Genomic DNA, 25,713 nt, shown 5'->3' on the forward strand with positions numbered 1-25,713 from the left:
CGAGGAGTCTGAGCTGACTCCGGGCCCACCGCGCCCGCCACTCGGCAGCGGCCGGACTCGAGATTGAAGGCCCAGGCCCCGCCCTGCCGCCCCACCGCCCCACCGCCCCGCCCCGGCCCTAGTGGGTGGGCGCAGCCTCCCGCGCTTCTTCGAGATCCGAGCGGACCAGCTGGGGGTGGGGCGGGACGGAGTGGCCACGTGGGCCGCGCGGAGAACGCGCCACGCTCATCACCTGGATCATCGTGCCTCAGTTTCCCCCTCGCAAATGGGGCTTCAGCGGCTCGCGACGCACATTGATAGAGCGTATGTCCAGGCGCCGGTGCACCACAAGGAGCAAAATACACAGTCCTTGGTCCTAGGGCTCACGTCCCGGGGCGAAGAGGATCCTCCATAAACGATCAGGTAAACACATGGGTGTCAGGGAAGGCTCGCCGCTGGGAGACCGCCAAAGTGACCCGAGATGGAGTCTGGGTGGCCTGCTTATTAGGGGGGCACACCTGTGCGAGGACGGGAGGGGACGGAGCAGCAGGACTAGGCAAAGGGAGAAGCTGAGCCACAGTGCGAGCCGGACGCACGGGCCACGTTGCGAGGGCATAACCTGGGGCGAGGCAGCCCTGGAGGTGGGGGCAGCTGAAGGTGTCTGCTCGGGTAACAGGCCTTACTTACTGGCAGAGCGATCTGGTTGCCACGTCTCTGTGGCCCTCAGAGAGACATCATGTTTTCTTTTTTCCCTGCACCTTTTTGTTTTGAAAAATGTTCAGCATACAAACGAGTTGAAAGTAAAGTGAACACGCAGATTCCTAGATTCAGCAGGGGTGAGCAGGTGGCCACGTTTCATTTCTCTCCCTCTCTGTTTATATATGTGTATTTTTCTTTTTTCCTCCCCACTCAGCCCCCACCATTAGCTGCAGATACCGTGATACCCCCCTCCCAAATACTTCGGTATCCAACTCCTTAAGAACAAGAACCTCCTATACTACCAAAATACAATGACCACGTCAGTTCAATGCTGTCATCTATTCTCCATCTCCGGTTTCCCCCGGTTGTCCCAATAATGCCCTTTACAGCCCTTTTGTTATTGTTGTTTTGTTTTGCTTTTTTGAGACGAGGTCTCTGTCACACAGGCTGGAATGTAGTGGCACGATTGCAGCTCACTGCAGCCTTGAACTGCCAGGCTCAAGTGATTCTCTTCCCTCACCCTCCTGAGTAGCTGGGACTACAGGAGCACACCACCACATGCTACTTTTTTTTTTTTTTTTTGTAGAGACGACGAAGGGTTGGGGGGGGTCTCACTATGTTACCCAAGCTGGTCTCGAACTCCTGGACTCAAGCGATCCACCCACCTTGGCCTCCCACAGTGCTGGGACTGCAGGTGTGAAGCTCTGCCCTACAGCCCTTTTTTAAACCCCAGGATCTAATCAGGGAGCCACACTGTGCATTCAGGCTATGCACTTTTTTTGGCAGGATAATATACTACATAGAGCATGTTTTATCTTGTCAGACGGCTGTCAACCTGAAATAATCAAACGGGTCAGAATTTAGCTTAAAGAGAGTTTATTTAAGTGTATAAAGTTTGAGGACAGGCTGCCTGGGAAGCACAGATTTTAAAGAATGGAAATCAGTGTTTCAAAGTGTAGATGTTTGGGATCATTTATGTAGACAAATTTTAGGGAAGTTTAACAGAATTTTAACATCTTTTTATGCATAAAGTTATAATCTGACCAGTTGAGGTGGTCTTTTTTGGGGGGAAGGTATATTTAACATTTTACACTGAATATGTAGGAGTCTGGTCTAAGTACGGGATAATAAGAGACAATCTATAATAAAGATCAGTAATTAAAAGGGGAGGAGGCATGGTCTGTGGTCTCTCCTAGTCATTTATAAAACATAAATAAATGATAAAGAAAAACATTAGCCTATAATCTAAAAGACAAAATTGCAAACATGCTATGTGACCCAGTTTCTAGGACTTAACTTCCCTCTTGACATAATAAATTTATTTATTTTTATTTATTTATTTAAAGACAAGATCTTGCTGCTGCCCAAGTTGACATAATAAATTTCTAGAGTCTTAAAATTTTCTTTTTTAAGACAACATATCACTGTGCTCCATGATTGATAGTGGGGCTCAGTGGTTTCTGCCAGAAGTCTCCAGTTTTCCTTTTGTTATTAATGAGTAATTGGTGCAGCGATACTTTGAGACTGTAAATATGCTGTTCCCAAATGACATTTCACCCAGTGAACTAGCATTTAATGAGGACTCTTGCATGAATCCCATATTTCTTGGGACAAAGTGTTAATTTTCTAATTTTATCATTCCCTCAACATTTATTAATAATTTATTTATTAGCAAGCATTCTTCTGTAGGGATTTCCTCTTTGATTTATTTTTTATCAGTATGCCCTAATGGATTTAGCTGACTGAGTTATGATCCTTACTGTATTGTCCTGTATTTGGCTAACGGGAGCCCCTTCAAATTGGCTTCTTTTTTCAAATGACATGTCCCTACCATCCTTTGAGTACTTATTTTCTGGGACAACCAGATGTTCAAGGATCCTCCCCTTCTCTGCCCAGTCCTAGCATCAGCCATTGTTGGCAGGAGATAATTTGAGCAGATGGTGTGGATTTCAGAAGCATGAAAACTACTGTGAGGATTAAATAAGTTAGCATGTATAACATTCTGGTGCTTTTGTGGAGTTTCCAAATTGTCATGAACAAGCATTACTTTATAGGCAGGAAAAAAGTGATTCAAAATGTGAAAACGGGTATATGTACATAAGCTAAAAATACAATGCTAAGCCCCCCATTGACCAAAGGGACCTTCTCCTGACCAAGGGGACACCAGAAAAATCTTAACACTGAGTTCCCAGATATGACGGGATGGGAGGTCAGGCGCGCCTGGTAATAGTCCCCTGTTTTAGAGTTTGGACACCACAACTGGCCAGCATTCATGTTAAAACAGAGATCGTAAGACTGACAGAATAGACTCTGTGGCAATAAGATACCAAATTATAAACAGGACCCGAAGCCATGCTAGGCGAGGGTAAGTAAGGCACCCCACACTTAGAGAATAAACTATGTTCTAACGGCCACAAGGCTTTCTGTTTCTCTATTAGCCAAACACACACTAGTCTTGGGATAGGCAATATTAAAACAATTGCAGCTCCACTAGGTGCCGACTGACACTGTTTCACCAGCCATAACAGCTATGATTGGACAAGAGACTGATTTCAGTGACTTTCTCCTGATAGGAGACCACCGACCAGCTGACCCCGCCGACCAGCTGACCCCGCCGACCAGCTGACCCCGCCGACCAGCTGACCCGTTTATAGAGAGAGATGATACACCTGCATGCCTCTGTGTCTTGAAAAGACCTTTTTGCCATAAAGGCCCTAATTGTAAGATGTGTAAATGTTAAGTCTCCACCCCAAAGTGAACATGGTTCATATATTACATGCTTTGCTCAATAAGAGGGCATGTGTCAGGACCACCTTCATGAATATTCATAGCTCCTCCTGTAACCTGTTGAATATGTATGTTTAGCCAATCCCTTCAGCATAGCGCTCCTGCCCCAACCCCTCCTCCTTGGAAGTGCCTGTCTCTGGCCTTGGCTGGAGACAGATTCCCAGCCTCAGACAGATGGCCGCCACCTTGCAGGCTACAACCGTTTACAAGAAATAAAGCCTTCTCTTTTTCCAAATTTGTAAATTGTGTGTTTTTAAACTAACATGAATGACAGAAGGAAGGATGGCCTCTTCAAGCAAGGATGGTGAGGCAGTTATTTATATGCGGGAAAAATGGATTCTACCGTGGGTGGACTAAAGAGGAAATGTGAAAAAATAAAAAGTGAGAAACCGCTGGTAGTGAATCGGTGCAAGCGCCCTGGAGAAGAGACTTGGCAATATTAGTAAAGTCAAACAGCACGAACCCTACTACTCTGCAAAGCTGCTGCAGGAACTGGCGGAACGAGGCCATGGAGGAAACCTTGCCGGAAAGGAAATTGCAGCAGTGCCTGTGTGCGTGCGTCTGTTGGCAAAACGCTGCTAATAACTTCAATGCCCATCCGCTATTGAATAAACCTGCTTTATTCCTACAGTGGAATACCAAACTGCAGAAAAATAATTAAAAGAACGTATCTCATATTACAGGGGAAAAAATCAAGTTGCAGAAGCACATTCAAGTGCAGTTCCTGTAGTTTCAGAAAAGGCAAGCAGTGCGCTACCTGCGCTACTTACACACGTGGTACAGGAGTGAAAGGGGCAGGAGAGGGTTCCCAAGAATTCAGCGCCATCCGCCCAGGGAGGCGGGATTCCCAGCACGGAGACTCGATTGCTATCGTCTGCTGTCCCGCGGGCACGATGGAGCGCTCCTACCGTACTCTCCACTTTTGGTGTATTTGGAACGTTTCATGCCGTATTAAAATAAAACATGGCTAAGCTGGTTGTGGGGTGGCGGTGTGGGATAAAATGGAGGGGTGCTGCAGCTGGGCGGCGAGCCCCCTGCACCTGTGCGCCTGGACGGGTTTACCCGCGAGGGCCGGGGCGGGGCCGGGGCCCGGGACGTGGGTGGAGCCGGGGCGGGGGCGGGGCCCTTCGCGGTGCCGCGAACTCTGCGGCCACCTCGCTGCGCAGGCGCGGTCCTGAGCTCCGCAGACGGGGCGGGGCGATCCGTAGGCAGGGCCTGACGCCGCGGTTCTCCTTGGCCGGAGCCTCAACGGATGGGCGGGGAGGGGGCGGGGAGGGGGCGGGGAGGGGACGGGGAGGGGACGGGGAGGGGAGGGGGAGGGGACGGGGGCCGGGAAACCCGGAAGGTCCGGCGCCCGAGCCGCCTACCTCGCTGGGACCTGGGTCTTGCTGTCCCCCGCTGGCCTCCTGCCCAAGCGACTGCGGCCAGGATGGGCCGGAAGGTGACCGTGGCCACCTGCGCACTCAACCAGTGGGCCCTGGACTTCGAGGGCAATTTGCAAAGGATTTTAAAGAGTGAGTCTGGGGCGGCGGGGGCACTGTGGCTGGGCCCAGGCTTGCCCGTGGCGTGCTCACAGCCTTGCCCTGGGAAACTCGCGGCCCTGGGCATGGGATCAGGTGAGATAATGGGCAATGACCCCGCCAATGGTACGTGCTCAGGTCCTCGTCGGGAAGTGAGTGTTTATAGTTCCTGGGGACAAGCGATATACAAGGCACGGTTAAGAAAAGTCTGGCGGTTTAGGCGGGGGGCCTGGGGATGGACCCGTGTTCTGATATCTCTGGGGTCCCGTGGCTGGGGCTGAGCTGCCCATTCTCAGAGATATCTAAGTTGGACAGAATGGCTGCCCACTGGCAGGGATGGTGTGCAGAAACCAGAGATTGATGGTCTCTGGCCCCGTGGGCCTTCCTGGTGGGTGGGCATTGGGAGAAGGCGTCCCAGAAAGGGAAGTAGAAAAAGACGCCTGTCATCCCAGCACTTTGGGGGGGCCGGGGGTTGGAAATCACCTGAGGTCAGGAGTTCAAGACCAGCCTGGCCAACATGGTGAAACCCCGTCTCTACTAAAAATACAAAAGTCAGCTGGGCGTGGTGGCCTCGAAGATAGGGTGTGGTTGTTGAAAGGTCACCATCTAATTTTCGTTCATAGGGACGCACCGTGGAGGATGAAAAGTTAAACTATTATACCTGCACCTAAATGGGCAAGCCTGCAGGTGTAGTCAGGTTGCAGCTTGTCTTGCACTGGTCTGCTGACTGCAAGAGCCTTTGTCAGGAACAATAGAAACAGAATGTTTCAAGAGATGGTATCTAATCAGTATGTGCTGTGGATGATTATTTTGATTATTATTATTTGACATGGACTCTCACTCTGTTGCCCAGGCTGGAGTGCAGTGGTGCCGTCTTGGCTTACTGCCGTCTCTGCCTCCTGGGCTCAAGCGATTCTCCTGCCTCAGCCTCCTGAGTAGCTGGGATTACAGGCGTCTGCCACCATGCATGGCCAATTTCTGTATTTTTAGTAGAGACGAGGTTTCACCATGTTGGCCAGGCTGGCCTCGAACTCCTGACCTCAAGTCATCCACCTGCCTTGGCCTCCCAAAGTGCTGGGATTCCAGGCATGAGCCACCGCAGCTGGTGGTTTTTTATTTTTCATTTTTTAATATCAACCTGCTTTCACCTCATTTGCTTAGAGCAAATCCAGTTGGACTGAAGAGGGCTGGGTGGCCAGAGCTAAGTCTCTACTCTGCCAGTGTCTCCTCCCTAGGTGCTTGTTAGAAGCTGCTGCCCAAGACCAGTAAGCTGATGGTGCCTGACAGTGGCACCACTGCTGGATCGTAATCCTCCAAGTCCTTTTTCCTCTAGATGGTGTTGGGCATTTCCTTGTTAATAAACTACCAGGGTGTGACTTCTTCCTCTTCCTCCGCCTCCTCCATGGTGCTAAGGGTCAGCCCTGTAAGCCCTCCCTGTTTCTCATTTCCTGCAGATATAAGCAGGTATATGCAAGTATAAGCAGGTGCAGGCATACTCATGTGTATACAGGTGTATACAGGTGTATGCTGCCCTCTGCTGCCAGGCTGTCAACAAGAAGGCACAGAGCATTTTTGTTTGTTGTTTTTTTGTTTTTATCCTACCTACTGCAGCAGGTTGTTTCATCTGTCTTTGAATGTATAGGTGCTGAAATTGCTCCATTTTCTTTTTCTCTCTGTACTTATAGGTATTGAAATTGCCAAAAACAGAGGAGCAAGATACAGGCTTGGACCAGAGCTGGAAATATGGTGAGAACAGACACAGACACCCTGGGGTGGTCAGCTAGCGATGCCAGCATCAGTTTTCCCCAGCTGAGAAGGCAAGGAAGGAGCAGGGACAGTCCTGAGAGCTGTGGACACGCCACACCCACTGTTGGGCCTGGTTAATGCCATTGAACACCTGAGCAAGGGCAGGCCCAGGGAGGCTGAATAAGTCTAGATTCCCATGTTAAGTAATTAAAAGAACTGACTTTTACCAGATTAAGGCCAATTTCAAAATTGGGCTGCTTCTGTGTTACCACTGCCCTTTTGCTGTGGTCTGAATGTTTGCGTCCCCGCAAAATTCATATGTTGAGACCTAACCCCCAGGTGATGGAATTAAGAGATGAGGCCTTTGGCAGGTGATTGGGTCATGAGGGTGGATCCTTCATGAATGGGATTAGTGCCCTTACAAGAGAGACCCAAAGGAGCTTGTTGGCCCCTTCTACCATGTGAGGACACAGAAGGAGAGAACCAGTCCTCACCAGATACCAAGTCTGCCAGCACCTTGATTGTGGGCTTCCCAGCCTCCAGAACTGTGAGCAATACATTTCTGCTGTTTATAAATTACCCAGTCCAAGGTGTTTTGTTATAGCAGCCTGAAGGACCAAGACATCTTCCCAGGTTTTCATTCCGTGATCTCAGAATCTTTCCACAAGCAAGCATAGGTCATCGTTTTTTATATACCTTTTTGTAAAAATCAGGAAAACGGATTGCTTATTTCCCTTCTTGTCCCTTCAAAAAAAAAAAAAAACAAAACACAATGAGTAGCCACATTATAAGTCTCTTGTAAGCGATAGTCCTTCCTCATTTTGGATGTCAGCTGCCATCTGTGCTCTGCTAGTTTCCCTTTGGTCTTTAGGCCCCTGACCCGTAGTGGAATCTGGAAGTCCCTCTTCAGTCTTTGCCCCCTGCCTTAGTGTGTGTTCTTGCTCCTGGACTTAGAGTAAGCAGGAACTGTCTTCTCTTAGGAGGTTTTGTGTGAGTCGAGAGGCATCTTTCTCTAAGTCCTTCCAAGTTCCTTTCCTTCATTAGGTTGATTTCTCTCCTTAGAATACCACCTTCAGATAGGGCTGTTTCTCCCATAATATCCAAGAATGTTTACTTTGTTCTTTAATTTGTCTTCATTTGATTGATTCTTTAAGAAATTCTTCACCTAAGTGCCAAGGGATCTAGGGTTCTGGGTTGTCTGAGATCATAAAGCTTCGATCCTCTCCTGGCCCCGTGGCCAGATCCTCTCCTGGGCTGGACTCAAGGTCTGATCGTCTCATGAGCCTGACCTCTCCTGGGCTGGTCGGGGGCCTGATCCTCATGTCCTGTCTGCTGCTCGCCCTGGAGGAGCTGCAGTGGTGACAGCCCAGTCCCCCGGCCTGATGTTGCCAGATGCTTAGAGTTGATGTCTTCTTTTCTTTCTTCATCCTAGTCTGTCTCTTCTATAAAAGTTACATCCACCTCTGTCTTTCCTTCAAATATGGACCTGTTTCATTTTAAAAGTGGGAGGATGTCTAATGAAAGGCCCCTGGGATGGAATATTTGCATCCAGCAGGGACAGGGGCCCAGCTGAGCAGGTCTCCACATAGCTCACAACCTGCTGAGCAGGCTCCTGTGAAATATTCCAACAACTTACAGAGAGGAAACCGAGGCAGGAGAGGAGGGACATCACTGAGCACACCGCCTCTTGTTCTTACTGGTTAGAGGTCCAGCACCTGATACACAGGGAGGGCCCAGTGGCCCTAGAGGAGGCTGACTCATGGACCAGAGACCCTCTCACCTAGAAAAGTCAGCTGTTTCCTTTGAGCCAGTGCTGGAAGCTTTGGAAAGGGAAGGCTACCACCCAAATGGCCCCAGGACCAGCCCCTGCGATAAACTGTTCCTCCAGCTGCTGACCTGCCGAAGGGGTGAGAGGCCCCTGGACACTGGATGCCATGCAGCGGGACGTGTGGTGTTATAACGTTATTTGGTTTCACATGTGGGCCAGGATGCCAACAGGGCATGAAAACCCACGAAACGGATCCGTTGGAGGAGAAAGGACATCTCAGGACTCCATTCCCTACTGAGGCATCTCGTGGATGCCTTTTCTATCTGAGAACTGGGCTTTTCCTCTTAGCAGAGCCAAGGCAGAGAGCAGTGCTTTCCCAGATACTGAAAATCACAATTGCTGGTTTTGGCGTTTATGCAGGTGTGTGCGAGGTTTGCTGGGCATTTGAAGTGTGCCTTCCAGGCTGATGTGTAGTAGAAAGGAGAACTTCTTGAAGAGTTATAAGTGTTCTACAAATACTCTATGTTTTATTATGGGAACCCCAATACTAAGAAGCCCAACCTTTGCATTTAATGACACCACGGATTATTGAATTAATTCCTGTGGCTGCCGAAACAGATAGAAACAAACTAGAGGCTTAAAGCAACAGAAATTTATTCTCTCACAGTTCAGGAAGCCAGAAGTCCAAAATCAGGATGGCAGCAGGGTCTGGCTCCCTCTAGAGGCTCTTGGGGAGGGTCCCTCGTGCCTTTCCTAGCTCCTGGTGGTTCCAGGTGCTCCTTGGCTTGTGGCCTCATTGCTCCCATCTCTGCCTCCATCCTCACATTGCCTCCTTCTGTTCTCCCTGTCTCTCCTTTCCTTTCTCTTACAAGGACACTTGTCATTGGATTTAGGCCCACCTGCAAAAGCCAGGGTGATCTCATCTTGGGATACTTAATTCAGTTACATCAGCAGACTCTTCTCCTAAAATAAGGTCACCTTCGCAAGTTTCTAAGGTTGGGGTGTGGACAGACCTTTTTGGGGTTTATCATTCAGCCGACTACAAACATCTGTAGCAAGAAATGCAGGGGCAGCTTTGTGGGTGGTTTTTCTGAATAGTTATTAGTGATCTTCTTTGCCGAAGAATGGATTTCTGTGGGTCCAGCTTTGTTTCTTTGAGGTTCTTCTCTTGTAGATCAGTGTCATTTGGGCCACATTAACAGTTACAAGGAAACCCAGGGGCAGGCACTTCCTCATATGAGAGAGAGTTTTTTTGTAGTAACTTAAAACTCAGAGAGAGGAGCAGGGGCCGTGCTCTTCATTTTCAGTAAAGCGCATCTGGCTGTGGCAGTGGGTCTTATGCTGGCTGCTCACTGGAATCACCTGGAAGGCTTTGAGAAAACACCTGAGCCCCAGCCCCTAGGCACGTTCAGACTGGACTGGCCCACAGGCCCTGCCCCTCCCCACTCACCTGAGTTGTTTCTAGAGCTCACCTTCTCACTGTCTCTGCAGTGGCTACGGATGTTGGGATCATTATTACGAGTCGGACACCCTCTTGCACTCGTTTCAAGTCCTAGCGGCTCTTCTGGAGTCTCCCGTCACTCAGGACATCATCTGCGACGTGGGGATGTAAGTCCAGTGTGAGTGTGGAAGGGCAAGCCCGGGACAAAGGCAAGCTCAAGGGCGTGACCCACCCAACTGGCCTCCATCCAGGGTGTGGAACGTCCACGTGTCCAGGGATACCAAAGGCCTTATGCTTGAAAAGTGGGTTTTGTTCCTATCTCAGCCCCATAAGCCACCTCATTTCCCCTGCAAGGAGGGAGCTCCTGGAAGCAGGATGTGTCAGTTCTTCCAGAAAGTCCTGTGCACACATCAGCAGACTCTGCACAAAGGGGAATGCAGCATTCACCCCATCCCGTGTGGAGAGCTTGACTCACATCACGGGGAGCCCTGGGGCTCGTTCCATGTCCACATGTCGCCACATGGTTCCCGTGTCCTAGGCTGCATATGTGTAGCTCCACAAGGAAGGCTTCTGCATGTTCCATGCTGGTGTCTGTGCTGTGCCCTGCATAGCCGGTCCCTATAGAGGCCTCTGCATGTTCCATGCTGGTGTCTGTGCTGTGCCCTGCATAGCCGGTCCCCTATGGAGGACTCTGCTCGCACTGTGCTGGTGTCTGTGCTGTCCCTGCATAGCCAGTCCCTATGGAGGCCTCTGCTCGCGTTGTGCTGGTGTCTGTGCTGTCCCTGCATAGCCACCCCCATGGAGGCCTCTCTGTGCACTGTGCTAGTGTCTGTGGTGCACTCTACATAGCTGTCGCCTGTGGAGGCCTCTGCACGCTCTGTGCTGGTGTCTGTGCTGTGCCATGCATAGCCAGTCCCCTATGGAGGACTCTGCTCGTGCTGTGCTGGTGTCTTTGCTGTCCCTGCATAGCCGCCCCTATGGAGGCCTCTGTGTGTGCTGTGCTGGTGTCTGTGCTGTGCCCTGCATAACCGGTCCCCTGTGGAGGCCTCTGCACGTACTGCACTGGTGTCTGCGCCCTGCTTTGAATAGCCGGCTCCCTGTGGAGGATGCCGTGCTGGTGTCTGTGCTGCACTCTTCATAGGTGGTCCCCTATGGAGGCCTCTGCGTGCACTGTGCTGGTGTCTGTGCTGTGCCCTGCATAACCGTCCCCAGTGGAGGCCTCTGTGTGCGCTCTGCTGGTGTCTGTGCCGCACTCTGCATAGCCATCCCCTATGGAGAACTCTGCACGTGCTGTGCTGGTGTCTGTGCCGCACTCTGCATAGCTGTCCCCATGGAGGCCTCTGCACACGCTCTGCTGGTGTCTGTGCTGTGCCCTACACAGCTGGTCCCCTATGGAGGCCTCCGCACATGCTCTGCTGGTGTCTGTGCCGCACTCTGCATAGCCGTCCCCTGTGGAGGCCTCTGCACATGTTCTGCTAGTGTCTGCCATGCCCTGCGTCACCGTCCCCGTCACTGAGCCTGGCATGGAGTCCTTTACATCTCCTTCAGCCCCACCTTATCTGGCGTCGCTTCTTCCTTGGCATCTGCCTGGCACATATTCTCCCGCCACTTGCGTGCGACCCTCACCGTGACATTTGTGGAGTGGGGCCTCTTCTAAGCAGCACATGGATGGGAATTTTAGTGCTCTGTTCACATGGATGATGCTAATTGGTCCTGTGGACTCTCTTAGTTTCCTTTTGCTGCTATGATGAATTTCCATGGACACAAAACACACAAGCAACACCAGTGTTTTATCTAATGGTTCTGAAGGTCAGAAGTCAAGGGGTCAGTGGGTCAGCAGCAAGCCCAGTTCCTTCCGGAGACACTCCAGGAGGATCTGTGTCCCTGCTTCTCTAGCTTCCCTGGCCTGTGGCCCCTCCCAGCTGTGACGTCACCCCGACCCCCACTTCTGTTGTCGCAGCTCCTCCTCTGACCCTCCCTTTTATGGGGACCCTTGCCATTATGCTGGCTGGCCCAGATTGTCCAGAATCATCTCCCATCTCAAGGTCTGTCACCTCATCACCCCTGCAACGTCTCAGGTATCATAACAGTCGCAGGCTCCAGCAGTTAGGATGGGGACATCTTTGAGGGGCTGAGAGTCAGACGACCACAAGGACTTACTCTAGTCACTTCACCAAGTTTTCTACTCATTAGGGTTTCTTTTTTTTGTTCGTTTTTGTTTTTGTTTGTTTGAGACAGATTCTCACTCTGTTGTCCAGGCTGGAGTGCCATGGTGCAGTCCTGGCTCACTGCAGCCTCGACCTCCTGGGCTCAAGTGATCTGTCCGCCTCAGCCTCCTGACTACCTGGGACTACAGGTGCACACCAGCACACCTGGCTAATTTTTTTTTTTTTTTTTCCATAGGGACAGGGTCTCGCTATGTTGCCCAGGCTGGTTCTTTTGGGTTTTGTCTTTTTGTTGGTTCATTTTTGCTCAAACTTTTCCTCTGCTGACTTTGAATTTATCATCCTCTTTTCATTTTTCTACTTTTTAACACTTAAAATGGTAACCATCATATTTGAAGGTATTTTTTCTTTTGAAGTCTAGCATTTTTCTGGACTGGAGGCTCCAATGAACAAAACAAGAGTTTTATCATAATGTCACTGATAACTTCCATCCTGCATCGTTTCTTCAAACGGTCCTCCAGGAAGAGGGTGCTGAGTTGGGTCCCCGCCCTCTGTGGTTGGAGGTGCACCATCCTTAGTTCTGCTCCACGAGGGTCTGCCTTTATAAACAAAATAAAGAAACAGAGTGGTGAATAATTTTTTAAAAACGACTGTCTTATTTATTTGCTTTGCTCACTTACTGAGTTGAACTTTTTTTGTTTCTTGGTGATTTATAACACTCTTCAAGAGTTACCTGGTTTTTTGCCTACAACTGTTTGTGTCTCATTTATTTTGAGTCCTTTATATGTGAAACATGTCAGTCCATTCCCACATAAGGTAAAAATCCTTTTCCTGGTGCGTTGTTTGGTGTGTGACTTTGTTTTATGTGTTCAGTGGTAAAATGGTCACGTAGTGAAAGCGCCACCCTGATCTGCTTTAGTTTGTTTCTGAGTTTGTTCTAGTGGCTTACTCCACTTAGAGATCAGATATTCACGGAGGGCCCGTATTTTATTTAAAACATCTATTTCTCTCACACTCTGGGCACACTTTGTCTAAGTGAGAACAAGTTTGTGTTCGTCAGGCATCTTCCATGGCAAGAACAGGAGCAAGAGAGAGAGGGGTGAGGTGCTACACACTTTTTTATTTTTATTTATTTATTTCTTTTTGAGACAGAGTCTCGCTCTGTCGTGCAGTCTGGAGTGCAGTGGTGCGATCTTGGCTCACTGCAACCTCTGCCTCCCGGGTTCAAGTGATTCTCCTGCCTCAACCTCCCAAGTAGCTGGGACTACAGGCATGCACCACCACACCCGGCTAATTTCTATATTTTTAGTAGAGACGGGGTTTCATCATATTGGTCAAGCTGGTCTTGAACTCCTGACCTTGTGATCCGCCTGCCTCAGCCTCCCAAAGTGCTGGGATTACAGGCGTGAGCCACTGCACCCAGTCACTACACACTCTTAAAACGACCAGATCTCATGTGAACCCACTCACTAACTGTCAGGAGAACAGCACGAAGGGGACGGTGCCAACCCATTCATAAGAACTCTGCCCCTACCAGGCCCCACCTCCAATGCTGGGAATTACAGCTGGACATGAGATTTGGTGGGGTCCTGGATCCAGAACACATCAGAGAGGAACAGAAGCCATGATGGAGTGAGTCACTCGTGGTGGCTGCAGCCAGGACCAGGGTGGGCAGTGGTGCCCCTGCATGCATCTTGCCCTTTCATCCCCATTTTTGGGAGGAAGAATCAAGGCTGGTGTCAACCAGAAATAAAATTCTAAGGCCCTCCCAACCTTTTGAATGAATCGCTTCTCTTGGAGGGGCCCTCCAAGGTTAACCTGAAAGACTGGTTCAGGCCATGACGGGGAGTGGGGGGTGATGGGGGGTGGGACAGGCCTCATTTACCCTCCTCCCTTTTGGAAAAGCCGACAAGCATGAGCATCAACACAGACCTTAAGTCTCATAAGAAACATTTATAGTCTGTTCTCTCTGAAGCCTGCTACTTGGAGGTTTCATCTACATCATAAAACTTTGGTCTCCACAACCCACTATCATAACCCAGGCATTCCTTTCTATTGATAACTCTTTCAACCAATTGCCAATCAGAACTGTTTAAATCCACCTATGGCCTGGAAGCCCGTCCCTGGCCCCCTCGAGTTGGTCCCACGTTTCCAGTTCGAGCAGTGTCCATCTCGTATGTATTGAGTGACGTCTTCTGTCTCCCTGAAATGTGTACAAGCAGGCTGTGCCCTGACCACCACGGGCACGTGTGGTTAGGACCTCCTCGGGCTGTGTCAGGAGTGCGTCCTTCACCTGGGCAAAATAAATGTTCTAAATGGACTGAGACCTGTCTCAGATACTTTTGGGTTCACACCGGTTACTTAGCCAGTGGCAAGGCTGGAATCGGAACTCCACACCATCCACGTTTGGTTTTTCTTCCCCCGAAACACTTTTTGCTGTCGGATCCACACCCCTGGCAGGCGCCTGTGCTTCTCTCCAACAGCGCATCCTCTCGGCATCCCCATGAGGGTCATCTTCCCCTTGTGCTGCCCTGCTCTGACCCAAGCCTCCTGTCGGATCACTCTGGTCCCTACTCGAGTGCCCCGAGCCAGGCCGGCCTCTCCTGCTGTGGTCCCTTCATCTGCAGGGGGAGATGATAGGGTGTCAGCGAGGTGATGGGAGCATGAAGCCAAGGCCCAGTCCTGAGAAAGGGCCAGCCCGGAGCAGCGGGGTGGGTGGAAATGAGCTCAGGGCAGACAGGTGCTGAAAAGTGGATGCCTCAGGTTAGCACAAGGCAATTTGGAGGGGGAAGGGGAGGAGGCAGCAGAGGCTGGAACATTCCAGGAGGAGAGGGAAGAACCCTGTGGTGGAATGAATTTGCCCTTCATTGAGAAGAAGCTCCTCTAGACTCAGAGTCGGTGCCGCCTGGGTGGCAGAACCATCTCGGCTCATTTTAGCTTTGATTTGAGGGTGCCACAGAAGAGCCTTGTGGTTCTTCGAAGGGATCGGAGGAAGCTTCATATTAAAGTAAAATGCATGATTCCAGAGCTGCAGCCGCTGCCTCCACGTGCTCTGTGTTTTCATAACCGGGCAGACATGCGTGTACATCCCCTCTCTCCTGCAGGCCTGTAATGCATCGAAACGTCCGCTACAACTGCAGAGTGATATTCCTCAACAGGTAGGCTCCCTGCCCACCCCCCCGCCCCCCGGGAAGGTGACTGGGGCCTCTCCCTGGCTGTCAGCCAAGGGCTGCCAGGACCTGTGCTGGTGCCCTGGGGACCCGTTGCTGGGAGGCTGCTTCTGGAAGTGCCCGGGCTTAGTGAGGGCCAATGCACCAGGCAGGTGATCCGGGTGCCTTTGCTTCTCTGGGTCTCAGCCACCACTGAGACAGGCATCATCAGGTATCAGAAAGAGAGAGATGCAGAGGGTGGGGATGTGGGGACACAGGTCCTTATGGCCTGGGAGCCGGTCTGGGTGAGCAAGTTCCCTTGGAGCGCCTGGTCACCAGCTGCTGGGGAGGTGCACACCTGCTGGGGCTTAGCTGCTTCATCGCTGACGGTCACGAATGGATGCAGCCATGGGGACCTGAGTCATAGAAAGCGGAAGCCCAGAGAAGGAAAGAGATTTGCTCGGGGCCCTGTTCTCAAGCCGACTCTGCACGGCATCACCTTGTCCCTCGGTGGCACTGACCACCGCCAGTGGCATGTTCATCTCAGGAGCCTGGTGTGCACGGCCCTGTTCCCCTGTCTGCAGGAAGATCCTGCTCATCAGACCCAAGATGGCCTTGGCCAACGAAGGCAACTACCGCGAGCTGCGCTGGTTCACCCCGTGGTCGAGGAGTCGGTGAGTCGGGTGCCTGACTGCCCCTGGGATGTGTGTAGCCTTGGGTCCTGATCATGGGAGTGCTACCGGTGGAGGGTGTCCAGGTTCTTGACATTTTCAACAAAGAATGGGACAAAAAGCACAAACAAAGCAAAAAAAGAATGAAGCAACCAAAGCAGAAACTGATTGAAAATGAAATTCTCCTCCACAGGGTGGGAGCGGCCCCAGCAGGGGCTCAGGGCACGGTTACCCAATGTTCTGGGGTTTAAATATCCTCTAGAGGCCTCCCATCAGTTACTTGGTGTGCGCCCCATGAAAATGAAGAGGCTGAAGTGAAGTTGCAAAGTTATTTACTTGGTGTATGCACTATGCAAATAAAGAGGGTGTTTTCTGTCTGAAGTAGTTACAAAGTTATTTACTTGTTCTTAGAAAGCTGGGGTTTTGGGCTGGGCGCGGTGGCTCACGCCTGTAATCCCAGCACTTTGGGAGGCAGAGGCCGGCGGATCACAATGTCAGGAGATTGAGACCATCCTGGCTAACACGGTGAAACCGCATCTCTACTAAAAATACAAAAAATTAGCCGGGCGTGGTGGCGGGCACCTGTAGTCCCAGCTAGTCGGGAGGCTGAGGCAGGAGAATGGTGTGAACCCGGGAGGCAGAGCTTGCAGTGAGCCGAGATTGCGCCACTGCACTCCAGCCTGGGCGACAGAGCGAGACTCCGTCTCAAAAAAAAAAAAAAAAAAAGAGCTGGGTTTTTCTGTTTGATTTAGTTCTAGGAAGTGCTTAGGTTCCCTGCCCCCAGACCCTATTCTACCTCAGCAGTGTCACAGATAGTGACTAGCTGGGGCCGATGGTGCAGGCAGTAAAGGAATTTACCAAGACAGTTGTGGGATTTTGTTGATAGATTTGGGGTTTTGTGGGATTTTGTTTATAGATTTGGGGGCCTGTTCCCAACACCAGCTACCTGGGATGCTGAAGTGGGAGGATGACTTGAGCCCATGAGGTTGAGCCTGCAGCAAACTGTGATCGTGCCACTACACTCTAGCCCAGACGACAGAACAAGACCCTGTCTCAGGAAAAAAAAAAAAAAAAAAAAAGATGTGTGTTAGTCCGTTTTCATGCAGCTGATAAAGACATACCCAAGACTGGGTAATTTGTAAAGAAAAAGAGCTTTAATAAACTCACAGTTCCATGTGGCTGGGGAGGCCTCACAATCACGGCAGAAAGTGAAAGGCGTGTCTTACATAGCGGCAGACAAGAGAGAATGAGAGCCCAGCAAAAAGAGAAACCCATTGTAAAAGCATCAGATCTCCTAAGACTTACTGTGGTGAGAACGGTATGGGGGAATCTGCCACATGATTCAATTATCTCCCACCAGGTCCTTCCCACAACATGTGGGAATTACAGGAGCTATGATTCAAGATGAGATTTGGGTGGGGACACAGCCAGACCATATCAGCGCACCTGGGGGCATGAGTGATCTGTGCCTTAAGGACACGTTCCTGGGTTGAAGGACAAAGACAGGCAAGATTTGATGCAGGGAGCACTTCCAAGCAGAGAGCAGCGCACGCTGGGGGCTGGGAGGTCCAGGCGATGCTCTGCTCCTTCACCTGGGTACTGTGTGCACTGGGCTTATTTTAACATCCTTTAATTACACGTGTGCCCTTGTACTCTTTTGCATAACATATTTTGCAATAAAACGAATCCATGAAGGAAGTCTGTGGCCAACCAGATTTTAGCACTTCTGCAGGAGCCAGCTTTTCCTGCTTAGGTGCCTGTGGGATGTCTCTGTTATTCTTGAGGTTCAGTAGCTCCAGCAAATGGCTTGGGGATTCTCCTCTTTTTTATGATACCCGGGAAGGTTTTTTGACTTCACATTCAGGTCTTCTTCTTTCAGGAAAGTTTACCTATTTTCTGCTTCCAAAGGCTTTCGTTCTTTTGCTTCCATTCTGTTCTTCAGGAACCTTGATGGCTGGCAAGTGACATGTCTGTGTCTGCCTGCCTTATCTTTCATCTTCTTTCTAACCATCACTGTCTTCGTTTATTTGCATTTTTTTCTGGCAGTTTGATTCCCCTGAATTTGTCTTCTCTGCAGTGCTCTTCACGGGGCTCTATCCTGTGCTTTGTTTTTCTTATCTGCAAGTATTTTAAGACTTCAAATTCTTTTCTTAGTTGTAAACTTATCTCCTGTTATTTATTTGTGCTTTTGTTGAGAACTTTTATCAGTTGATGTTGTCTCTAGGATTTCAGAGCATAAGTGTGGGGCTCCTGTTCCTTCTTCCCCATTCGTCTCATGAACGCCTCGGTGTCAGGTGTCACACTGGGCCCTCTGGGATGGTATTCCTTTCATCCCCATGGAAGGAGTGGCAGGAAGGTGAGGCTGGAGCCCACCAGAAGCAACTGTACATTTTGATTCACTTAGAGAAAGCTGAGGTTTCTAGTTCTCTGGGAGCTGTGCCGAATGATGACAAGAAATGATCATGTTCACCATGCCCCTGCTTTAGTAAAGAGTACTTGGCAGGCTCAAGGAGCCATTCCAGGTTCCAGGTCCTCTTAGGAAAACATAACTAAGGCCTGGTCCTTGCCTGCAGAGAGCCATCCTCAAGGTGTGCGCTGGCCGTGGAGCACAGCTGCAGTGAGGAGCAAGGCCGGGTGCATGCCTGTCCTGCTGGGTCTTTGGTCTGGTGCCCAGGGCATCTTTGCATGAGTTGAGGGAAAGGTGCAGATGAAGGGAGAGATGTTTGGATGGTTCCCGCATTTAAAATGCATTTCAGTGCAGCAGCATCGCCGTCAACAGGCTACAGAGGGTGAATGGAGTGCTCAATATGGAATGGCGAGGCAGCTTGTAGTTCTGTAGGATATCTTCATGTCCCCGTTCCCTAAGTGAATGAGGGGGAAAGACATCATTGACTCAGTTTCTCAACTTTTAACATTTCTTAAGTAAAGAGAACTACTAAAACCATGCCCAGAAGGCTCCTGGGAATTCTAAGAAAACAAAAAGGAAACAGAGTTACTTGCAGGTCTGAGTGGTGCATCTCGTAACAGCCTTTTGGAAGTCAAATGCGTGAACCGTCTATTTTGAAGATTCCACCTCTTGGTGGAGCTTCTTGGGACACCTTGCGCTAAAGTTGGTATTAAACCCTCCTCCTGATTTCTTGAATTGAGAGCATCATTTTATTCCAGGGATGATACGGGTTTATCATTGTGTTTCGGGTTAACGCCACACAATTTTTCTGATTCAGTAACAGCGATCAGGAATTCCACCCAGATTTCTCCATGGGGCAGTGTGGCCAGTTCTCAGCAAATCCCCTGTGACACGTCTCAGAAAAGAACATGAGCGTGTGGGGAAACTGAGGCAGCCCGCTGCTCGGAGAGCCCAGCCCACCACCATGTCACGTAGTCTCCTCAAGCCACCTTCATACTCTTTTCTTTTTACCTGAACGCGATTGTTTATTGCACTGGGGGGAACACTTGGCAGTTCCTTTGCCAGTTCATCAGTTGGGAGGGTTCAGTTGGAGTTTTGTTTGAATGTAGCTGCCATTCCTCATTTGTCCTGAGACGCTCATCCTCAGGTCCTCGATGTTTTCCTCTCCAGGCACACAGAGGAGTACTTTCTGCCTCGGATGATACAGGACCTGACAAAGCAGGTGAGTCCCTGGGGGTGAAGCCCGTTTTTCAGTCGGTTGTCGCTGTTCTCGGCCAACAGTGGACCGGGTGGGGCGGGAACCCTTTGGGATCCAGGTAACGGAAGGCACCACAGTGCGCACAGGTCCGAAACAGGAAAAGGAGGCAGGTTCCTACAGCGAGGGGGGGCGGTGGGGGCCAGGCAGCAGCCAGGGCGGCTCCTCCTTGCCTTGGGGCTGCTTTTCCTCCCTTCCCCCGCTCACACTGGCTTCCTCCTCTTCCATTTCCTCCTTGTGGCAGAAGACAGCCTTCTCCACTCCCAGGGGCTATGTTCTGACATTTGTTATCTAGACCGACAGCAAAATGCCCTACTCTCAATTTTGAATTCTAAGGGAAGGCGCCCTGGTGTCCACTCTCAGCCACTGCCTTGTGGCTGGGAGTGGGGGCCGGGCTTCATCAGCACAGGGCAGCAGCTGCTTCAGTGTGATCACAGGACAGGGTCACTTCAGAAGCCGCTGGCCCCAATTGGCAGCCCCATCGGTGTCTGTGACATTCTGCCCCTTGGCTGCTCAGAGTACAGGCATCCCCTTCTTCTGCACATAGGCTCCTAAAGGCGCCTCTGCCTGGCACCACCCAGTGTCTCACGTGCAGCCGCAGGGCACCCACCTCTTCGGAATGTACGAGAGCCCAGAGCCCACTCCAGCTCTTGTGGCTGCAGGACGTCCGTGGCCCTAGGTAGTGCGTGGCCCAGACAGGGGTGGCCAGCGAGTCTCATGCACTCTTCTCTTCCAACTACAGGAAACCGTGCCCTTCGGAGACGCAGTGCTGGTGACGTGGGACACCTGCATTGGAAGTGAGATCTGTGAGGAGCTCTGGACACCCCACAGGTCAGTCCAACACCCCTGTGCTGTCCAGTCGTCCACCTCACATGGGCCAGCTGGGAGGACCTGGGACTGCAGATGTCCTGGGGCCATGGCTGTGGCCGTGGGCTGGGAGCTGCCGTGGGAGAGTGTGAGAGGCCACCCAGGAGGCTGGGTTGGAGGAGTCTGGTGACCTCTTCTCTTCACCTGCCTCTGCCTGCAGCCCGCACATCGACATGGGCCTGGATGGCGTGGAGATCATCACCAATGCCTCGGGCAGCCACCACGTGCTGCGCAAAGCCAACACCAGGGTGGATCTCGTGACTATGGCCACCAGCAAGGTAGGGGCTGGGCCAGGGAGCGTGCACCACAGGGCAGGCGCTGTATCTCAAGCACTCCTGCATCCTCATTGCCCATCGCAGGGCTGGGCCCACACACGATGAATGTTCCGGGCTAGTAATTACGGCCTGGACTCAACAAGTGTGCCCTGCTGCCCTCCAGGGCTTCGCCGGCACAGCCCATCTCACCCACGCAGCCACGCTATGAAGCAGCCCTGTCACCCTCTCTGCTGTAACCAGGAACTGGAACATGCTCCTCGTTCCTTGGCATCATGGCGGGGCATAGGGAACACCTGTATGTGTGCTGCTCCTGCTCTTGGGCAGCGAGACGTGCGAGGGGCGGTGCTGGTTCATCCTTCACGGTGCAGATGTGGGTCTAGCTGAGCCACGTTTGAGTCTTGGCTTCATCACACGGAGCTTTCTTTGGCGTGTCTGACCCTCATCATGCCTGAGGGAGGTGACGGGGTCTGCCTTGTAGGGTTGTTGTGAAGCAAAAACAAATGTTTTATGTAGAGCCTGGCACCTAGCAAGGCCAGGCTCGCCGCAGCTTCACAGGTCTGTGTTTCCCTATGCATGTGCGTTCTCTCTGTGGTGGTAGGGCCACTCATGTGACCTAGCGGGACTGGGGGGAGGTTCCTGTACTTGGGCAGGTGGCAGGTGAGGGTGGTGGACCACAGCTGACCACTCCGCTGTGGGTTCCTTCGTTTTCAGAACGGTGGGATTTACTTGCTGGCCAACCAGAAGGGCTGTGATGGGGACCGCCTCTACTATGACGGCTGTGCCATGATCGCCATGAACGGAAGTGTCTTTGCTCAAGGATCCCAGTTTTCTCTGGATGACGTGGTAATGAGCGGGCCTGGACGTGCCTGGGGGAGGGTTCCCTGTGCAGGGGCTGAGCTCCTGTCTCTCCCCTGTAAGCCGGATGCTTAGTGAGGGCCCCTGTGAAGAAGCCCCCGGGGCTCCCACCTGCTCCCGGCTCTCCTCTGTAAGCTGGGTGCTTAGTGAGGGCCCCTGTGGAGAAGCCCCCGGAGGTCCCGCCTGCTCCGATGGCCTCTGATTTACCTGGTTGGTGAGGGGGGACTTCCCGCCCTCGGGTCTGGGAACAGCTGAACCCCGACACACGCTCATGGTACTGGATGGATGAGATTGAGGGCAGCTTATGAGTCCTGCGTTCCCACAGTGCAGGAGGAGGGCTCCGTGCCACACAGGGCCAGGTGGGAGTGCGCTCAGGAACCGAGGGGACAGCCCCCGCCGTGGGAGGCAGGCTCTGTGATGACGAGAGGATGGGTGCCGCCTGGCCCCTGAGGGAGGGTGTCATTGGTTTGTTTGAATTCTGCAGGCTGGCAGGGAACCAAAGCCGCTCCTTTGAACGGTCTAGGGATCCCGTGTTTGGTGAAGGGGCCTTATCCACGGGAGCAGAGCTGTCAGGGGAGCTCATGGTAAGGCCGTTCGAGGCCCTGTCTGTCTTCCCCCGGCATCGAGGCCGCATATACTCATCTGAGGCCTCACGCCACGCTGCCCCGAGTCCTGGGAAGCAGGAGTGGAGACCCCAGGAACTCTGGTCAGGGAGGCTTTGTTCTGTGGGGCTCTCTTAGCACACAATGGCCAGCTGCGTGCGGGATGGCCCCGGGGGAGCTGTGAGTTACAGGCCGGAAGCGCCATTGCTATCCCGAAGCAACACAGATATGTGGGTGCTCCGAGGAAGGAGATGACAGAGAACAAAGCTAAGAACCCTACCTGGCACATTCCCCACCAGCAACTGAGCTGCCACTTGGAATGGGGTTCAGGACCTTGTTGGGGCCCCAGATTCCTTTGGGAAGCTGATGAAACCTCTGCACATTCTGTGGCTAAAGATGCACATTAGCACAGGGCAAGGCTTCCCAGGTAATCGTTATTGCCATGGACGCAAACTTCCTCCACAGAGAAGGGACCACAGATGGAAAGTCCTTGGAGTGGTTTGGGCCACTCTCCCTTTCTGTTGTTTGTTTGTTTTTGAGACGGAGTCTTGCTCTGTCTCCCAGGCTGGAGTGCAGTGGCGCAATCTTGGCTCACTGCAACCTCCGCCTCCCGTGTTAAAGCAATTCTGCCTCAGCCTCCTGAGTAGCTGGGACTACAGACGCATGCGGCTAATTTTTTTATTTACTTAGTAGAGATGGGTTTTCAGTGTGTTGCCCAGGCTGGTCGCAAACTCCTGAGCTCAGGCAATCCACCCGCCTCGGCCTCCCAAAGTGCTGGGATTACAGGTGTGAGCCACCGCACCCGCCCTCCCTTTCTGTTTTTGAAGCGAACGAGAAAAAATGGGCTGTTATTGCCACAAGTGAAAATCAATCCCAAGTGCACAAATACAACAAAAAGTAACTTTTAGTTCTGCCCCAAGCCGGCATGGGTGGAAGCATCTCCACTCTCGGGCTCAGACCGCGCGCGGGTCCACAGCGCTCCCTCCCACCCACAGCGTCGCCTGGCTCGCCTTTGGACCCGACGGCCTTCCACTCTGCTCTTCTTGGGGACAGGCATTAGAGCAGCGGATTCACCGAGGCAGGGGGACAGGCATTAGAGCAGCGGATTCACCGAGGCAGGCGGTAGCACGGGAGGCGAGTTCTGCAGCTAGCTTTGCAGGAGCAGGGCGAGCATGTGTCCTGGTGTCGCCGACTCTGTGAGGCTGTCTGAGCAGTTTGTTGCTTTGCTTCCCCTGCATTCCCATCCTCACAATTCTGTCTAGTGCTTTCTGCACAGCATAGGCGTGGTCAGCACGGAGGCGGTTACGAAACCAAACCAGTTTCATAGTGGACCGAGTGAGCTTCACCCTGAACAAGAATTCCACGGTCTTTTCAGGGGTTTCTCGCACAGGGGGCAGGCAAGGGTGTGGCCATCTCCACTCCAGGCCCTGCTCTCCACGTGACAGCGTCCCCAGAGGCCTCCTTTCGCTTCATCATTAACCACGACAGAGCTGGAAGTGCTTTGAAGAGAAGGATTAAGTTCCTGCTGACGGGAAGTGTGGTCCTCTCCCCGTTCCCCACGTCACAACCACAGGCACATTGGCGGTCGTGTTGATTGGCAGGTGTGTTGGCCATCAATCACCTGCCCCAGGACCCCTGCAGGTTCCCGGCCCCACATCAAGCCACCAAATTGGAGTCCTCGGGGGTCTGTATATTTAGTGAGCACCAGGCAGTTGTTTCATGCACTAGAATCCGGGAGCCGTTGCTTTACGCGTCTCTAGAATTCCTGATGTTGCCTGAGAGCTCCGTCGTAGGCTGCAGCCACAGGCCGGCTGCATTCAGAGTGGCAGTGCTGTCCTCAGGCTCAGGCCGCCGCCCTCCACGAGGTCCTCCGTGGTGCACCTGAAATGGTCAACAGAAGTCTTTTGACACGTGGAATCATTTCAGAGTCGCCCCCTTCTGCCTCCCGCTCGAGCAACAGACCTGCTGACCCCCCCCACCCTGTCGGGCCCGCGTTTGTCAGGGTCTTCCTAATCCCCCGGGCTTTCCGGCTTGTCGTGTGCCTGGGGTCAGGCTGCTGTGTGGAAGGCTGTTAACCTAGCCTTGGGGAGAGTGGGATGGAGCCACCTTCTCATGGAACGATCCTTGCCTTCCCCCGTCTCCATTGTTTTATGGCTTCACACTTACCATGGCTTTCTGCATGGAAGTTTGGTGGCCATGGTGCCATCACTTTGGGAAGCAGCAAGAGAACCACAGGATGCGTGAATCGGTCTCTTTGTCTTCATGGGCATCTCCAGCCAGGTATGGCCCCCTGTTAGAGTGGTAGGAGCAAGGGGCACGCAAGGTGGCCACGGCCATCCTGTGAACCGCCGCAGTGGTGCAGGTGCTGCTCCCGCTGTCCCACACTCGTGTTTAGCAAGGCAACACTCAGGAACACAATTTGATAAAGATATGTTTTCATGAAGGAATAACCCCTATGAGTTAAAACCTCATTTCTGCATATACCGCAACTGGCAGAACCCCTACCATAGCTGGGTTCTAAGGCAGGGTAGTGTCACCTCCTGTGACACAGGCAGCATGTCCAGGCCAGGACCCTGGTGTGGATGCCAGGGCTGCAGCTCCGCCTCTGCCCTCCCCCAGCTCCATCCTCCTCTGTGTTGGCCTCAGTCTCAGGTTGCCTCTCTAGCTCCGCCCTCCTCTGTGTTGGCCTGTCTCAGATTGCCTCTCCTCATGGGCATGGTATGTGTGCAGCAGCTCCAGCCATCCCATCTTCACACAGCCACATGCAGAGGCAGCAAAGGGGTCCTGGCTCCCTGTGTGTCTTTTCGATGAGTGGGGTGTTCCCAGAAGTCGCTGGCAGAGGCTTACTGACATGGGGGTGTCTTACTGACAGGGGTGTGTCTTACTGACGGGGGATGGGTGTGTCTTACTGATGGGTGTGTCTTACAGGGGTGTGTCTTACAGGCAGGTGTCTTACTGACATGGGGGTGTCTTACTGACAGGGGTGTGTCTTACTGTCTTACTGACGGGGTGTATCTTACTGACACGGTGGTGTCTTGTGCTGTGATTAGTGGGTCACTGGCAAGTGTCTGAATGCAGTGGAGGTTCTGTTGGCAACAGTGAGGGGGAAGGGCTGTGGGTCGGCCTCAATGTCATCACCCCATCCCTGGGCCCCCAGGAATCCAGGGGTCTCAGCCCCTGCTTTAGAAAGTGTGACAACACCTTTGACAGTGGCCAAATTACACGTGGGAGTGGAACAAACGGGAAATCATGGGTTCTCTTTGAAATTTCCTTCCCCAGGAAGTCCTGACGGCCACGCTGGATCTGGAGGACGTCCGGAGCTACAGGGCGGAGATTTCATCTCGAAACCTGGCGGTGAGTGCTCTAGTAGACACCTGTGTGAGATGATCATCAAAGACATGGAAAGTGGCCCCATTCGTGCGGGCCTGGTGGAGGCTGTGAGGGTGCAGTGCCTGAAAAGTCCGACGGGGAAGTTCTGGACTTACTGAGCGTGGAAAGGGCTGGTGCTGCAGACGGAACCTGCTTCT

The 25,713-nt window shown here is 52.1% G+C and overlaps 1 protein-coding gene and 1 long non-coding RNA gene across 5 annotated transcripts in view; both read left to right on the forward strand.

The window, feature by feature from the left end:
- Positions 1-120: 120 nt before the first annotated feature.
- LOC131383611 (uncharacterized) lies at positions 121-3,700 on the forward strand. The gene is made up of 2 exons (XR_009213767.1): positions 121-402; positions 3,252-3,700. It is a non-coding gene; the product is annotated as an uncharacterized LOC131383611 (long non-coding RNA).
- A 1,074-nt stretch (positions 3,701-4,774) lies between these two features.
- NADSYN1 (NAD synthetase 1) overlaps positions 4,775-25,713 on the forward strand; it is a 44,180-nt gene continuing 23,241 nt past the window's right edge. For all 4 annotated transcript variants that reach the window (XR_009213584.1, XM_032153765.2, XM_058439057.1 and 1 more), the window contains exons 1-10: positions 4,775-4,979; positions 6,671-6,731; positions 9,991-10,107; positions 15,210-15,263; positions 15,839-15,928; positions 19,503-19,554; positions 20,330-20,418; positions 20,615-20,732; positions 21,441-21,572; positions 25,466-25,540. Coding sequence is in view for 3 of the 4 variants with exons in the window: in XM_032153765.2 (XP_032009656.1) it covers positions 4,895-4,979; positions 6,671-6,731; positions 9,991-10,107; positions 15,210-15,263; positions 15,839-15,928; positions 19,503-19,554; positions 20,330-20,418; positions 20,615-20,732; positions 21,441-21,572; positions 25,466-25,540 (873 nt within the window). In the remaining variant the exon portion in view is untranslated. The remainder of the gene's footprint in view (positions 4,980-6,670; positions 6,732-9,990; positions 10,108-15,209; positions 15,264-15,838; positions 15,929-19,502; positions 19,555-20,329; positions 20,419-20,614; positions 20,733-21,440; positions 21,573-25,465; positions 25,541-25,713) is intronic.

Source organism: Hylobates moloch, unplaced genomic scaffold (genome assembly GCF_009828535.3).
Source record: "Hylobates moloch isolate HMO894 unplaced genomic scaffold, HMol_V3 SCAFFOLD_5, whole genome shotgun sequence".
NCBI lineage: Eukaryota > Metazoa > Chordata > Mammalia > Primates > Hylobatidae > Hylobates > Hylobates moloch.